The sequence below is a fragment of the Octopus bimaculoides genome, chromosome 4, assembly GCF_046866305.1.
Source record: "Octopus bimaculoides isolate indiv1 chromosome 4, ASM4686630v1, whole genome shotgun sequence".
Lineage (NCBI taxonomy): Eukaryota > Metazoa > Mollusca > Cephalopoda > Octopoda > Octopodidae > Octopus > Octopus bimaculoides.
In genome coordinates, this window is record NC_142931.1 from 128,811,827 (window position 1) to 128,829,842 (window position 18,016).

An 18,016-nucleotide genomic window follows, 5' to 3' on the forward strand; every position below is an offset into this window, starting at 1 on the left:
AAAAAAAGTTACATGAATGTAAACTATTTTGTCTTCTCTATAATATTGGGGAGGTGGAAGGGAAAAATTTCAATAAAATATTTTTTTTTAGTTAAGTCCTGATATTTGTTAATTTGAGAAGAACTGCACTGTAAGGTTATAAAAGATTTGGTTCATTGCAGTTGTCTCAATATCTACCTTTGTAACTAGAAAATAATATTAATGATGTAAGATAATCTTTAAAATGATGGATAAATTGTTGGTTATAAATTTTGGCAAAAAGTCAGCAGGTTTGTGGGGAGGAGCTAAGTTGAATAAATCGCCCCGTGTTCAACTGGTACTTACTTTATTGATCCCTGAAAGGATGAAAGGCAAAGTTGACCTTGGTGGAATTTGAACTCAGAACATAAAGATGTACAAAATGCCACTAAGCATTTAGCCCAGCATGCTAATGATTATTAGCTCGCCACCTTAATGATGGATAAGATATTGACAATAAAGATGAAAGAGCAAAGAGAGCGAGTTGAAGTTATTTCATTGAGCTAAAGCTGTCTTAGATAGTACCAGAGCTCTTATCAATGGGTCTCTGCTATATGACTTCTTATTGTTAATAAAAATTGGCGGCTTTAAATAAATTTACAAGTCAGAAATGTGTAATTAAGCCTTTAGCATTCAGATTACTCTGTCAAGTTTGATATTTATTTATTCACATTGTTTTGAATTAATCATGCATTATCATGTAACTGGAGGTTTTGATAGTGTGATAGTTCATTTTTAGAATGACATTCTAGAGTATGTGTAAGAGGCCAGATTGTGAGTTTGAATATGAAACAGCTGGATATGGCCAGTTTAAATGCTAAACAGTTAAAGCAATGAGAATGATAAAGATGATGAAGGTGACTAAGAACAGCAACTACAAAAAACATATCAAGAAATTTATTCATACAAATTTGTCTAGGTGATGAAGGAAAAAAAAAAAAAAAAAATTTTAAATGACAATTTTTTTTTTTATTGAAAGAAAAGAAGCCTGACTGTGATAGGAGCGATACATACTGCATTGCCTTGCAAAAACAGGGATGAGCAGAGCAAGCAGTGAAAGAAACTGTTCTGGTCATCAGGATTCCATGAAAACAAATTCTGAATTAAAATGTACATTGATAGAGGTTTTATTTTCTGCCTTTTTAAATTTCCTCAATAATTGTTTTGAGATCTTCTTTGGAAAACATTTGGAAGTTTTTCTCCCGCGTCACAGTTGCCATCTGTAATGAGAACCGCAGTTGTAGTCATTAAAACAGGATTACATTATCACAAGAATCATAAGGGCTTAACGATTAAGGAACATGAAAAGTCCTGCCACACACCATCATCATCTTTTTGCAACTCTTTTCATGCTGGCATGGGTTAGATGGTTTGACTGATATTGGTAAGATGGAGAGCAACACAAGGCACTGGTTGTCTGTTTTAGTTGGGTTCCTAATGTCAACCACTCTATATAGTGTACTGGGTGTCTTATGTGTGTTACTGGCACGGGTGCCTTTTACGTGTCACTAGCATGGGTGTCTTTCATGTGTCACTAGCACTGGCCATGACCATGATTTCACTTGTCATTGCCAGTTAAAATATCAACTAGATGACTTAAATGCTCAATACACTTGGTGTACAGTGACTGGTTATTGTTTAGCCATAGGACTGTACTGATTCAGCAGAACTATGATCAAAGTGTTCTAATTGTGTAATCACTACATCCTTTATTCAGACAGTGTATCTAGAATGACATTATGCAACATGTAATTTTATTTTGAAGACAACAGATTGTAATTTGAGGGAAATTTGGCTGTTATTTCCAGAAAATATATTGGTTAAAACCATAAGCAAGTAAATGGTTACATTGATGTTCTATTTCATAGACATGATTCAGTGATAGAGCACATGTGCTTGAACTAGGTTTTAATACTCAATCAAGAGATTTAAAAAGTGGTTGAAGTCAATCATTATTCACAAAATGGAAGTACCAGCCTTATGGTTCATGTAATCATTATCTCCTCTTTGGTATGAGAATTTCTGTTTGTTGCTAACAACATTTTGTTTCTCAGATTTAGTTTATTACAAATCAAAATCTGTTGTAGAACAAGTCTCTATGTGATTGCCCGACAAGCTAGAAATAATAACCATATTCTCCACCATATCAAACACTATCGTAAAAAAAGAGGGGTGGGGAATTGTTTAATGCTATCGACCATACATTTTCTCCATTCATCATCATGAAACATCCGTTTTCCATGTTGGCATGAGTTGGACGGTTTGACAGGAGCTGACCAGGCTCCATGTCTGTTTTGGCATGGTTTCTACAGCTGGATGCCCTTCCTAATGCCAGCCACTTCGTGTACTGGGTACTGTAAAAAGGCAAAACCTGTTGAAGAAGGGCTGGATAAATAGGTGCTTCACTGAACACATTTTAAGCTACTAAACAAATAAAAAAACACTAAGATCAACAGTTACAAAGATAACACTCACCTCGACATTAGTTGAGTCTAGTTTTTCTTCCATGACTTGCTGCAAAATCTTTAGAGCTTCTTTACGTGCGTTATCCAGACTCATTGACTAGACAGAAGAAAGACCAGATATCTCACCATCATCCACATTGCTGATTAACTCTTCAAAACAAATTTTAACGAGAACAGATAACACCGCCACAGCTAATATTGCCTCTACTCCTTCCTATATGACCACATCACCATTGTTTAACGCCTGCCTTCCATGCTGGCATGGGTTGGACGGTTTGACTGAGGGCTGGCAAACCAGCAGGCTGTACCAGGCTCCAATCTTATCTGGCAAGGTTTCTACAGTTGGATGCCCTTCCTAACGCTAACCACTCCGAGAGTGTAGTAGCTGCTTTTTACGTGCCACTGGTACGAGGGCCAGTCAGGCTTAACTGGCATCGACCATGCTTGAATGGTGCTTTTTATGTACCACTGGCATGGGAGCCAGTCAGGCAGCACTGGTAACGACTACGCTCTGCCTTTACTACTATAACTACTACTCCACCATCATCTCTATTGCTACTGCCACTACCACATAGCATCAACCTAAATAGACCATTACACACACACAATCAGTTTTTCTATCATTTTATATTTTCTTTTCCTTTGCTTTACAGTCATTGGACTGTGCCCAAGATGGTTTAGTCAACCAAATGATCTCAATATTTTTTTTTAAAGTCTGGTACTTATTGTATCAATCCTTTTTTGTTGAACCATACGTCAACAAAGCAACACTAGTCAAGCAGTGGTGAGGGACAAATACAACACAAGCAGAAGCACAAAGATAGATAGACAGACAGATACATAAACACACACACACACACATATATATATATATATATATATATATTCTATTCTTTTACTTGTTTCAGTCATATGACTGTAGTCATGCTGGAGCACCGCCATAAAAGGTTTTAGCCAAAGAAATTGACCCCAAGACTTATTCTTTGTAAGCCTAGTACTTCTATCAGCTTCTTTTGCTGAACTGCTAAGTTACAGGGACACACACACACACATATATATATACACATACATGGTGGGCTTCTTTAAGTTTCCACCGACCAAATCTACTCACAAGACTTTGGTTGCCTGAGGGCTATAGTAGAACACACTTAGTCAAGGTGCTATGCAGTGGGACTGAATCCACACAGGTGGTTGGGAAGCAAGCTTCTTAACCACATGCACCAATGTCCCTCACCTGATCCCATCCACCACTATATTATGTATAAACTGACATACCGAATATAACATGATTGAAGTGTTCAAATCTTGTTGCAGTCAATAAATAGTGACCCCTACCTAAAACATTACCTGATTTGAGTTAGTTCAGTTGAGAAATAGATTTCTGTTCTACTTCAATAGTGTAGTAGTTAGCAATAGGAAATACATCTAGTGGTAAAAATAAAACTTAGTTCCAACAAAGAGCAAAATGCCCACATTTTATTTTTTATAAAACAAACAAAATATTATAACCCCCCCCCCCCCCCCCCCCCAAACATTTATGGTAAAAGTGCATGTCAAATATTTGAACACATTAAAGAATACCTTATGATAGACATCCTGCAGTGCTTGTTGTGCTCCTTCTGACCCAGATCCTATAGCTTTAGCATCATATTGTATGAAAGTGCCTGATGGATCCATATGGAATCTATCCAAATATGAAAAAAAAAATTTATGATTCAATGCCACACATTAAGCTAAGACAATATTCTATATTGTGTGTATATACATATAAATAATCATCTTCATTATTTAATGTCCATTTTGCATGCTGGTGTGGGTTGGGCAGTTTAACAGGAGCTGGCGAGCCAGAAGGCTGTACTAAGCTGTTTGCTCTGGCATGGTCTCTAAGGGTAGATGTTCTTCCTAATGTCAAACATTTAGCAGAGTGTACTGGGTGCTTTTTGCATGACACCAGGACCAGCATGGTCATCAAATAGCTTGCAAGACAAAGACCCCTCAACTAAGATTGGGAGTAGTATTAAGTGAGATGGCATTGTGCTGAGAAATGAGAGCTTAACATATGATAAAGGGATAAAAAGAGGTGTCTTGCTGTACATATCTGTATTACTGAGACTCTTTATGTAAGTGTGACAGCACAACATTACTAACTTTAATTTTACACAATATTTAAGCTATCATTGCAAACAAGTAAGACATAGTAACATATACTATGCTTTCATTAATTGTTTTTGGAGTCTATATAGTCCCCAGGAGAGATAGACTCTCTCTTGTCCCTCTCACCCATGACTTTGTGTAATGTTGAGAAAATGTGACAGCTGGAGAGAGAGTACTGCATTACCACTCACTCTTTTTCAGCTGAGTAGACAATGATGTGAAAGGAAGTACTTTGCTCAAGAATAACACTGTCTGGTTCAGAAATTGAAGTCTTATGATCACTACCTAACCATTAAAATGCAGGATAGAAAGAAAGAAAAAAACAAAACAAAAAAAAAAACATAGTTCAGGTTAGCTTTCAGCAAACTATAATTATAAATAAATTATGATCATGTCATCATGCAGCCAGAGTATTATCTAAATTTTATGAAAAATTTAGGTAACACAATTTAGTATGAGAAACAGTTGTAAAAGTTTCTAGATGTTTACAGTTACTTACAATTGAGGACCTTTCTCATCGATACCAGCAAATAGCAATGCTACACCGAATGGACGGCTCTATAAAGAAAAATGTAGGTTTTTAATAAGTTATCTAGTCAAATAACTTTATATGATGAGTCCTTAGACACAATAATAAAGATTATATTATAAATTAGAATATAGTCCTACAAAATAATGGCAAAAATTATGAATTAAGACTTAACTCAAATGGATAGGCTATTAAATTAGGTATATAGCTAAGCATTTCATCACTCCCAACAAGCCGTAGTTAATATTCATTTTTATCAATTGTAGAGTGATTAAAAGAATGTTATTTTTTGGCCAAGTAAATTCCTAATTTAAATGGTTTCCAACCACGATTATTCTGTTCTTTTGTATATCAGGGACAACAATGTCAAATGTATCCTCCTTATTTTTAGGAAAATAAGGTACGATTTAAAAATGTGACAGCTATTTCTAGCACTACACAGAAGCTCTCTAATAGTTGTTACAAGTGCATTTGAACCCAGAATATTGAATGAAGAACACTGTACAATACTCAGCTTAATGATGTATCATTTCTGCCAATTATATCTTTTCAAGTGAAGGTATATATTTCAATTTTTGTCTCCAGTTCAAGCCCATGGGAGGTAACCCTGTGTATCACTACACTTCACTCTTTACGTCATCAGGCAGGCGGCGAAGTGGCAGAATCGTAAGTACGCCGAGCAAAATGCCTAGCGGCATTTCGTTCGTCTTCATGTTCATAGTTCAAATTCCGTCGAGGTCCTTTCATCCTTTGAAATACATACTTTCAAATATTCGAAAGTCTTAAATGTAGTAGAAATTCCATAATGTAGACCATGGACACAAGAGGTGTGGTGATATCACAGGCAGACGAAAGGAGAAAACAGAAATCATATGCACAGGTGCAGTAAACCGTAAGACCTGTGTAATAGATGCTTTCAAATGCCTGGATGGCACCTTGGCGATTGAATTAGAAGTGGAGGTAGGAGTCCAAGAAGCAGAACAGCCAAAGTAAATACAGAGTCAAAAATTTTTGAGGAGCTATTATATCTACCTGCAACAAGGGCACTGTCTCTTCAAGAAATGGGTAGATTGTTTGATAATTATGTACATATTCCCCACTGGCTCTTCTATGTTGCACTTGGCCTGAACAGCCACCAGCACCCTTTGTACCCATCAAGATGAAGAGGCTCAATACTCATTACAGATTAATTACTTGGACATGAGTTAATGCCACTGCTGCCACCAAGTACATAGTGCAATACTGCATGGTAGTGAAATAGGTGTGTTGACTGTAGAGGATGTGTGAAGGCTTGAATGAAATGAGGTAAGTATTTTCTGTTGCATGTTAGGATGCATAAAGAATGGAGTACAAATGAGCTAAGAAAAATATAATGAATAAGATGAAAACAGGAAAAACAGTTGTAGTGACTGATCTCAGGATGCTGAACTTCATTAGAGAAATAACAAAAGACTGGGCTGCTGTGGTGAAGACTTGACCAACTCAGGCAAAGAGAAAAACTGAATAACATAACTATACAACAATCATGAGAAAATATCTAAATCTTCATATCATGCCCTACTGCTGTGAAAAAAAGACATATTGAAATAATATAATCTAAGATAGAAATTTAGTGAATAAAATACCAAAAAAAAAAAAAAAAATTAATTAATAGCCTGACTACTTTCAATCACAGGTCTGCTTGATTAGAGCTAAATTGGGGGTGAAACACCATCATCAATAAAAATGTATCAGTTCAAAATATCACAGTATAAAAAGTACTTTGGTAGTCACTGAAGTGAGAGAAAGAATGTTTTGCAATTCCTTGCTGAACAACTGGCCCCTGATGATTTGTTTATTGTGATCAAATGTTTGTGGGACATAAGCTTATTCCTTTATTCAAATCGACAATGTCTGTACAGGTACATGGTGCTCCATACACCAAATGTCAAAATGACTGCAGAGCAACATGAAATATAGTGTTTTGCTGAAGAACACAACTCACCAACCAGTCTGGGAACTGAACCCATCTTGCAGTTGTGAGTGCAACACCCTAACCATTAAACCATGTGCCCTCAATGAAAAGTATATAACCACATTATTATTACAATTTGGAGAAACAGAGAGAAGTACTTACCATAGCACCTGGATCTGCATCATCATCACCAAATGCCAATGCGAGATTACTAACAGCTTGTGTAACACTCTCAACACTCATCTTCTCATTATAAGTAAACCAATGGTTCTGAAAGACAACACAGTAAATATTTATAGACTAGATTAATCTGATGAAATGGTCAAGTCTTACTGAAATGATGACTCTGGAGGAATGGCAGTTTAGGATTTGCTGCTGCTGTTGTTTTAACATCCACTTTTCCATGCTTGCATGAGTTAGATAAGATTATGTTGAAATTCTGCTAGGACAGAATTTTCTACGCCCCAGCATACTCTTCCAGTCATCAGTCCTCACCTGATTCTAAGGGAGATGTGATAATCCAGTCTACTGAACAACAAACAGCTTGGACATGTTTACATGGAGAATTAGGAACAAATGGTGATATCACACAGATGAACCCTTTATTTACAAAGATCATACAACATATCAAGAAGCTGGACATTCTTTTATGGTGGACTGCAAGAAAGAATAACTTAATCATGAAGCTATTGTTTATAATGCAAGAAAACATGTGTAGATGAGGAAATACAGACCCACTCATGAACACACACAAATATACATGACATGCTTCTGGTTTCTGCCTACCAGATCTAATCACAAGGCTTAGGTCAGCCTGGGGTCAAAGAAGAAGACATTTGATTAAGGTGCCATACAGTGAGACTGCACCTAAAACCATATGCTCAGGAAGTGAACTGCTTAATAACACAGCCATGCCTGTACCATTATATATACACAGATACATTGTAAATTTGTAGAGAGCTTTTGATATTTTATGTTACAACAGAGTGACTGATCTTCTTGTACTGCTAATAGCTGATACAATGCAAAATAATTTAGTGGTCATGACCACATATATAGACTACACAATAAATTAAACCCAACCTGTCCTAGTCTGCAAGCCAAGCCAGTGCAGCTGTTGCATTTACAAATACTCATCTTAAAAATCATTCAAAAGAAAGTCATCTTCCAACTGATTAGCAAAGATTTACTTGCCAACATACTACAATCTTTAGCTCAGACATGCTGTCTCCACACCGTCTATTCAATCACTGCTGCAGCATCTGCACCTCTGAACCAGTTAGTTGAATACAGTTTTTACTCAAACCTACTTGACTCTCATTCTCTCATCAGTCATCAACACTGATGTGTTGTGTCAATCTCACTAACCATTCTTGACTAAACCATGCAAAAAGTATTGTATTTTCCAACTCACAAGTTGAGGTAGTATATAATGTAAACATTCAAACATTGTCACTATATTTCCAAATCTTGTGGCATTTCACATAGAATTTTTGGTCCTCCAAAGTTTCCTTAGTGAATAAATAAATCTACCTTTTTTAACTGTAAATTTTGGTCAGAAAAATTTGATTTGTATGTCCAAAAATATGGTAGTTAGAGTTGGTACATACACACACTTTTCCGTCCATATAAGCATTTTCTGTCACGATAGAAGACATTATATTTAAATTCAATATTCACCTGAGCTTCAACTCGTGCTCGGTCAATCATTGTTCGGGAATCTGCAACCAATCCACTCATAGCACAACCTGAAAGAAACAAGAGTTTGTTGGAACAGGTAGTCAACAGACCAGACTATCTTTATACAATGAATTAAACTAACACAATAAAGAATTCATTACAATTTACTTGCAAATTTATCTTTTATACTTACCTATATGTGAATCAATCTCGAGAACTTTCTCTATACTTGAAGCCACAATCAGAGGACAAGTAACCCTCTTTTCGACAGCCAACACAATACCATCGTTGGTTTGGATCCCTATGGCAGTAGAACCAAGCTATAAATACAAAATGATATCCAATGTAAATTCTAACAAAATCTTTCCCTACTTTTAATACTGATAAATGTTAAATAAATATAGGATTGTCAAGAACTTTTATTTGAAATTGTCTGTTAACCCTTTTACTGTGGAAAGCAGATATATTCAAAATTTCATCACTCTTAACTGTGGAAAGTAGTTTTATACACAAATTTATTTTTTGTTGAGGAATATCATATTTGAAACTACTTTCTGTTGAGACAGGTCAAGTTTTATCAAGCCAAAGACACTTGCAGAAAATACCAATTCTATGTTTTTCGTAGATATTTAACAACATTGATGGAATAATGATGAAATTAAACTTTGCAGTGAAAGAGTTAAAAGAGTAATAATAAATAGACAATGTTGGAAAGATGTCTTTTTCCAAAACACAACATATGTTAAATAGTTAAAAGAAAATAACAAAATATTTCAGGTAAGCTTGTTGGAAAATTAAATCAAATAAAAGGTAAGTCATACGAAAATGGGTCAAAAGCACTATCATATTATGAGTATTAAAAAGGTTAAATTCTGTGAAGATCTTATCATAACTAAATTTAACATCTCTTATACATATGCAATAGTCAAACTGGTTTCAAATTTTGGCACAAGGCCAGCAATTTCAGGAAGGAAGTAAGTTGATTAAAACGACCTCAGTGTTCAATTGGTACTTATTTTATCAACTAGAAAAGGATGAAAGGCAAAGTCAACCCCAGTGGCATTTGAACTCAGAATGTAATGTCAGAAGAAATGCTGCTAAGCATATTTTCTGGTGCAGTAACAATTCACATCATCATCGTTTAACGTCTGCTTTCCATGCTAGCATGGGTTGGACGATTTGACTGACGACTGGCGAACCAGATGGCTACACCAGGCTCCAATCTGATTTGGCAGAATTTCTACAGCTGGATGCCCTTCCTAACGCCAATACAGTCATATTACTATGCATATATTTAGTCATGTGATTAAGCTATTGTTTGTGACTAAATCTTAAACACCAACTATAACTACAATGTCTAATGTGTTCTTAAGATGAAGGCTGACCTGAACTGAAACAGGTTTCCTACAATAGTTAAATATGCTCCTTTAAGTGCTACTTCTCTCTCTTTGCCAGCTAATAATAAGTCAGAGGGACAGAACAAGTGTTTAATACTTACTTTAATAGCTTCAATAGCATATTCTACCTGGAACAACCTTCCTTCTGGCGAGAATGTATTAACACCACGGTCATATTCTGATCTGGTTAGAAACATTGTACCTGAACATAAACAGAAAGAAAACAAGTAGTCATTATCATACAAGGGACGTAACTCTGAACAAATGAGAAAAAAGAATTTTTCACTAAATTTCGAAACAATCACTGATTTAAACAAACTCTCACGGTATAAGTTCAGATATCCATTTATGAAATTATTATCTTAAAGCTGATTCCAGAAAATACATTTAATACAATGGAAACAATAACAGATGTTTCTAACATAGGCACAGATAACCTGAAATTTTGGGGGAGAATCCACAATCTCAGGGCTTGACAGTATATTATTAATCCTAGTGGGAGGAAAGATAAAGTTAACCTTAGCAGGATTTGAAATAAGAACATAAAGAACTAGAACAAATAGAAGGCATTCTTATGATGCTTTAACGATTTTGCCAATCCATCCTCCTAATTGGAAGGACTAACAATCCTTTCTGCTATAGGTACAAGGCCTGAAATTTTGAGGGAATTGGCTAGTTGATAACATTGACACCCCCTTGCTCAACTGGTGCCTATTTCATAGACCTCCTAAGAATGGAAAGCAACAGTCGACCTCAGCAGAATTTGAACTCAGAATGTAAAGATGGATGAAATGCTGCTAAGCATTTTGTATGGCATTCTAATAATTCTGCCAGTTAGCTCCTATACTGGAAGCACCAATGATGCTTATATGTTGATACTTGATATTTTGTGGAAACTGAGGCAAAAGACAGAAGGTTAAGTATCAACAGGTTATAGCTTACCCCACAAGGACTCTTTCTATGATCACATTACTCATGTATTCTTGTTTTTTAAGATAGTAGGGTGCAATTAAAAAAAAACGATTTAGTTGCTATTTCTTGTCAATTGAGAGTAATGTAGATAACCTCACTAGATTGGGGTTGGTGAATAGAAATTGTTGGCTTGGAGTTTGTAGTAGAGGTAGGTCAGATTGGATAAAAAAAGTTAGGTTGCTATACATATCAGCCATTACCAATAAACTTTATAAAAGAAAACTCAGGCCACAGTTTCTTTTGGGTTAATGAGGGATCTTCTATATGGTTGCTTGACCTTCTCAAAATACCAGCCAAATATTCCTCAAAATCAAAGGACATATTAACATTAGAAGGACCAGATTTTTCACCTGAATGCATCAATTGAGGCAAAGATGCTTTTCAATTTGAAAGGAAAAAAGAAAAGGAGAGGTAGGAAACCATTATTAAATGTATAAATCTACTGAATTTTATGACTTCATATGGTTTATTTTTTTGGCAGGTGGTGCAAACAACCTATAATATATAGTATATATCGATATCATAAAACTATGAAAAATGAAACACCATGATGTCAACATCTACAATAATTTTTGAATTGTGTGCAATTAACATTTCTAGTGTTAAACAATGTAGTATCCTAGTTAGATGATATTCTCCTCAAAATGTGTGGCTTTGTATCACATTTGTTTTGAGAGAATACAAATGATTAATTTAACTGAGTACTTGACTGGTACCTTATTTCATCAGTGGTCTTTGTGAACAAGCAATATACTCTACAATTCAGGTAAATAATATCACCTGAAGGTTGCAGGTTCAATCCCCACTAACGGTAGCATTATGAAAACAGCAGGATGACACTCAGGAATCACGACTTTGCTGAAAATCTTGCCTGAGAAATTCTTTCTCTATTAATATTTGTCCTGCAGTCTGCTTACATCATAGTGAGTATCCACTTACTATCATTGGTCCTGAAGGATGTTAGGTAAAAATCAACTTCAGAATGTCCAGATGAGAGACTACTACAAACCCATTCAATATAAATGGACATAATCAGAGACTAACTTTGTCCCATGTCTTCCTGGGTCCCATTTTCCACAGGTTCTGAGAACATTTAGCAATTCTTTATACAGTTATCTTCATCCTATACATCACATGACTATACAAGCATTGTTTTCTCTCTTGCACACCCAATTCCTCTAATGCCCAATTCTTTTATATTTGCACTTTGTTGTACACGAACACTGACATTTGCACATCCATTTCTTTCTAGTCTTTGCATGTGTTCTGTATGCATGACACACATCACATTATCATGTAACACAGTTGTTCATACAAAGCAAATATCTTGAAACAACCACTCTAGGTTGTTAATGCTCTTTGTTTAAGACCCTAATTTCTGTGATGGAGCTGAAACATACCACCAATATTCTCATACCAAATAGCAAAACCTAGACTTGTGGTGGGACGCTTAAGTTTTAGTTAGCAGGAAAGAAGACCATGCTCATTATGCAGAAAGAGTAGACAGGACTTCTATATGGTATAGCCATTGTAAACAATGGATGCACAAGAAATGCAGCAGGATCACAGGCAAATTGACAAAGAATCTTATATGAAGTAGATGTACAAGAGTAACTGCAGCACGAGCACCCATAAAATCAATGAAACCGTTCAAGTGTTTTGAGGACTCTTTAGACGTAGTGGATACCTTCTCTTAAATAGGTGACCAAATTAACAGTGAAGGAGGGTGTTCTAAAAGCATAGTAGCCAGAGTAGGAAAAAGGGGGGGAAATGTTTGGGAAGCTATTTCCAGTGTCTGAAATAAATGGATTTTTTTTTTTACATCAAGTGCAGATTACAAGATTCTTGTGTACGAATTGTGATGTTTCAAAATATGGGCACTGAATATGGAAGATGTACGAAGGCTAAAAAAAAAAGAGAGGCAAGCATGCCTTAATGGATATATAATGTTAGTCTGTGCACAAACGATGGAGCACAAATGAACTGAGACTAAAACTTGGTAAAAGAGATGCTGTATGCAAAATATAAGACTGAGCTGTATCTACATGTGATGTAAACAGAGGATGATTGCTAGGTCAGGAAGTGTCAAAACAATCCAAATAGGAAGAACCTAAGGAAGAGGAACACGAAGGAAAAAAAATGGGAAGAGGCGGTGAAAGCTGATTACATCCATTACGACAGGTAGAGAAAGATTATGCTTTAGAAGTCCCGTCCAACCTATAGAACTATGAAAAGAATGGATGTAAGAAGATGATGATGATGATGAATATAAGTGCAGTCATAAATGAAACAATTTGAAATCGCTCTGAATGAGTGAGAAACAAACTCTTGAAATTCGACTAATTGAAAAACTTCTGTATACTAATTTAGATCTGTATTTATATCATACCTCGTTGAAATTAGTTATTTTATAAGTTTTACAGTGTCTTAAAAAAATAAAATATGTTTAAAAAAATGCTAAGCACGAGTTTGCAGAAATCGCTGACTGTACAAGTGAAGAAATGAAGTTGCTGTTTCGCCTCCGAATCAAACTTGATCGAACAGGCCCATGATGAAAGGTCTTTCAGGCGTAATAAATCCATCATTTTTCGAGTATGTGAAACTAGATGCTTTATTTCAGACGATAGGTCGTGATTTGAGGAAGACTTGGCTGATATTTCTAGCAGGTCGAGCAACTACTTAGAGGCTCGCTGGCTCGTATAATATTCTGAGTTAAGATTTGGCCCTTCAACGCAAATGATGACTATTACAAATTAGTTTCAGTTGTACACTAAATTTATTGTTCAATACATCAAAGTATCGCGTATTTTAAATTCAATGAAATCATATCTTCTGAAGATGTGACATAATTTCCCTCATACATCAATGTCCATATCACAAAAGACTCGATACAAGCTGCTGATCCAAACATATATGAAATGATTTCCAAGTGAATTTCAAATGTTATTATTTTCATGGAGTTAAGGTCATTAAGAAATAAATATATAGTTACAATGTCCATGTACAGCAGGAGCCGTTTTTGTTTTTGCGATCATTTAGGGGGCGAAGCCTTTTTAATAAACAATAAGGGGCTGATTATTCGTTTTAAACACAAAGGGACTCGTTAATGTTAATAGAATTGTGAGTGATTTTAATAAGAAGCTTCCACAGTATTTGGACACAATCAAACTTGTCGATATTACACTACATATATTTTAGTAGAATACATTAGACAGAACCCCCCCCCCCAAACATTTAGTGAACATGTAACAATGGAAATAAGAGATAAACTATGAGAGAGAACGGTTTTGAAGGTGGTAGAATGTATAATAAAGTTAGAAATAAATATTGTAGACATTGGAAGCACCAGCATGGTTTCTGCTGTACTTTTAACATAGTAACCATTTGATTTTAGGACATGATTTGACTTTAAATGTTCTTATATAGAAAGAAGAAAAATCCGAAGTTCTTTGTTGACAATCAGTCAACTAGAAAACAGTAAATATATGAAATAATTTACTCACCGGGATGAACACCACAACTGGACAATTGAAAAATGAGGGAGATGACACAGCACACCGGAAACAGTAACTAGGGTCGCAGTGAATTCTATCGTTATTTCATTATAGTTTCACATTGACAATATATCTTAATAGATAATTTGTTCTTTTTATATGCGTCATTTTAACGTTGTAATAAATACTTAGATAATTTTTTATCACCGTTGTTTTTTTATGATTACGAGTGAAATTCTGTGCTGCTTAGCTGTAACAACTCATCTTCAGTTGATTGAATGAACTAGAGTAAACAAGATGGAGAACTTGCCGAAAATTCCCAGCCCAAACCAGGTGAGGAAATCATTATATTTAAGCACATTATAAATGAAATGTCAATTTTTAGGATAATATTTGAAAAAAAAGTAGACACGGCAATTTTTATCTCGAAGTTAGATGTTGTGTTATTTAGTTGCTAAATTATTTTTCTTTACTATTGGTTTCATATTACTAACAAGCCAACACACACACACACACACACAATCTCTCTCGCTCTCTCTCTGTCTCTCTCTCAAGGTGTTATACACTGTCCTCTTTATCTCTTTATTCTAAGTTAGTTTTGATGATATGTTAAAGCAGTTCACTTATTGAATCATAAAATACAACTGTCTTAGTTGGAACTATGACATGTCTCATTCTTGATCTCGTATTATTATATATTCCACTTCTGATCTTTTCCCCCATTACATCTAATTTACAACTGATTTTACCAATAGAACATATTTTCTGAGACATTATCAAACGTCTATCTTAATTATTAATATAATTAAAAAAATATCGCTAATTTATTTCACTCTATATGGGCCTTGGGCGATTAAACGATTTGATCGGACAAAACGCTTGATAATCATTTCATTGCTGCCAACCTTTCAAATTATACATTCACATTCTTTTCTTTTATTTGACTGTTACATTTCCTTATATTTTGGGTAGTCTGTTTCTTTTAAATCAAACCTAATGTATTGCACATAATATATTCCTGCCTCCTAAATTCACCCTCCCCTCAACTTGGTCTACACCAGTTTTCATATAGTAGCAGAATGCTACGACCACTGTGCTGCCACTTCGACTCCTGCTCAGTACCACCAGCCTACTATATATTTACTATTTTAATAACAGCAATTTCTTAAATAATACAATTCTCTATACACAAGGAAGAAGCGTGAAAACTGACTAGTTGCTTGCTTTCTCCCTATCAGTGTTGATTGGTTACCTGTTCGTGTAGTGTTGCTGCTCGATGCCAATGCAATGACAGTTGTAAATAGTGAAGCTAGATAATTTTATGTCTAACCATTATACGTACTAAGAATTGTACTATTGAGTGAGTGTCAATCTGAAAACAACCTCTTGTTTTCATCAGTTTATTCTTAACTTATCCAAAATAGATTTACAACTATTATATATTGTTACTGTGCTTTGTCTCTCTCTCTCCGTCTCGCTTTTCTTTATAGTTAAAAACACTAAAACAAAATATATTGAATTATTTTGACTTGTAATCTACGAGTTAGATATTAACACATACATATTTTCCCAGTCACTACTCGCTTACACAAACATAGAATGTGTATAAATACATATATACGTGTGTATGTGTGTGAGGGAGGGAGAGAGAGGAGTCGATAAAGAACAAGCAGGTGATCAATAATAATAATCTATTCATTGATGAGTAACACAAATCACGATAATAATAGATTATAACGGATTTATTCGTTAACATTTTTTCTCGGATCGATTTACTTTGTTCTAGATTTTAAAACCTTCATCTAATTTACATGAAATCATCTTTGTTCATTAACCCTGTCATGTGAGATACATCCTTGCTCGCTCTCCTGATAGATATATCGGATACGAGTACCCACGCTTGGTCATTACTGTTGATAAGAGAGATACATATACCCAGTCTTACATGGCATTGATATATATATGTGATAGACATATTCATTCCTGCACACATACCTATTATAATCGAGACACGTATACTAACGTCCTGCTTTCAACGTCAATTATGCCTGCCACTCTATAAATTCTACCCTAATATCTATCACTTCACACATGACCACACTTCAGACAACGTTTTATATATTATTTATTACCATCACAATTGTAAAAACTGACCACAAGCGTTGACAGTTTCACCAACCGTAACTGCTACCTTTTCTTTTTCTCATCTTATTAGTAAAATGATAATTACATATTTGGAATGTCTACAGTTTTCGGGAGGATAATGCTTCTTATTTATAGTTTATGATTGCTTTTTCTTGGTTCTTGAACATCGAAGAGAGAGATACCTGTCATTTAAGATGTTCAAATACACACAATTTTTTAGTCGTCATTATGACTTTGTGTTTGAGACTTGAGAAGACTCATTAATTACGTAGCTTTCATCTTTTTTGGGCGATTTTTCTGTTTTTCTAAACCTCTCCACCACCTACCACCACTATCGATTTTCAAATATACTAGATGTGTAGGCGTATTTTCCGATCTAGTCGACCGACTCCTGTACCGCCACTACCACGTCCTCCTTACTACGTAGGGCCACTGCTACTACCCTCGAGCTCCTTCTTTACTGACTACTGTAAGTGGCACCCACATTTTAATGTACATTCTATTCCTTTTAAATTTGGGACCACTTACTCAAACGATGACTCCTGTCCCGATTGTTCCCGACCACTGAAAAAAACTTAATAAAAAATCCCAAACACACACTTCTGTTTATCTCTGTTATTCGCGGTTTGAGAAATACTATTACTATTATTATTATTATTATTATTATCGTCATCATCATCATCTTCATCGTCATCATCATCAGTGTCGTTCGTTTCTGTAATTACTGATTAGCAAATTACTTCACGATTCTCCTTGTTGTTGCTGCCTCCTCCTTTGCTCCCGCCTTGCATAATCAAGGTGATCCATTTTCTTTCCGTCAATCTCTTTAGATTCAGAAACCAATTTCATTGATCTGTGTTCTCTGGTATGACTGTTTCTCAATCGGGCGGTTTTATTTTAAATTACGCTAGTCTTCTGGCTGATATTTCTAGGTTACATATAGCATTATGCAGGGGGATATTTTTAAGAAGCTGACACATTTTATAATTCCATCACTTTGGATTTATTATCTAAAGATGTGTACACACGTCTCTTCCATCTTACCTCGGACACTGCCCAACTTGTTGATTCATTCCATTATCAGGATAAATAATCGTTTATTACCTTCTGTGATATGGGGTGGATTGATCTTTTATTTTTCGTTGGCACCATATTTCATGTTTCTGGTTATCTTTGAAAACATTTATGAAAGTAAAAGATGATATAAT

At 35.2% G+C, this 18,016-nt stretch overlaps 2 protein-coding genes across 2 annotated transcripts in view; one reads left to right on the top strand and one right to left on the bottom strand.

The window, feature by feature from the left end:
* Window positions 1-900: 900 nt before the first annotated feature.
* LOC106867541 (proteasome subunit alpha type-5) lies at window positions 901-16,264 on the bottom strand. Its single transcript, XM_014912441.3, has 9 exons — window positions 14,673-16,264; window positions 10,299-10,399; window positions 8,994-9,120; window positions 8,801-8,868; window positions 7,283-7,390; window positions 5,137-5,195; window positions 4,065-4,167; window positions 2,494-2,580; window positions 901-1,238 (listed from the first exon to the last, which is right to left on the bottom strand). Exons 2-9 carry the CDS (start codon window positions 10,392-10,394, stop codon window positions 1,161-1,163), a joined length of 726 nt encoding a protein of 241 aa, XP_014767927.1. The 5' UTR covers window positions 10,395-10,399; window positions 14,673-16,264; the 3' UTR covers window positions 901-1,160.
* Window positions 14,926-18,016, top strand: part of LOC106867540 (synaptophysin) — a 185,024-nt gene continuing 181,933 nt past the window's right edge. Inside the window, exon 1 of the mRNA XM_014912438.3 lies at window positions 14,926-14,996. Within this exon, the coding sequence (XP_014767924.1) occupies window positions 14,961-14,996 (36 nt within the window). The 5' untranslated portion in view covers window positions 14,926-14,960. The remainder of the gene's footprint in view (window positions 14,997-18,016) is intronic.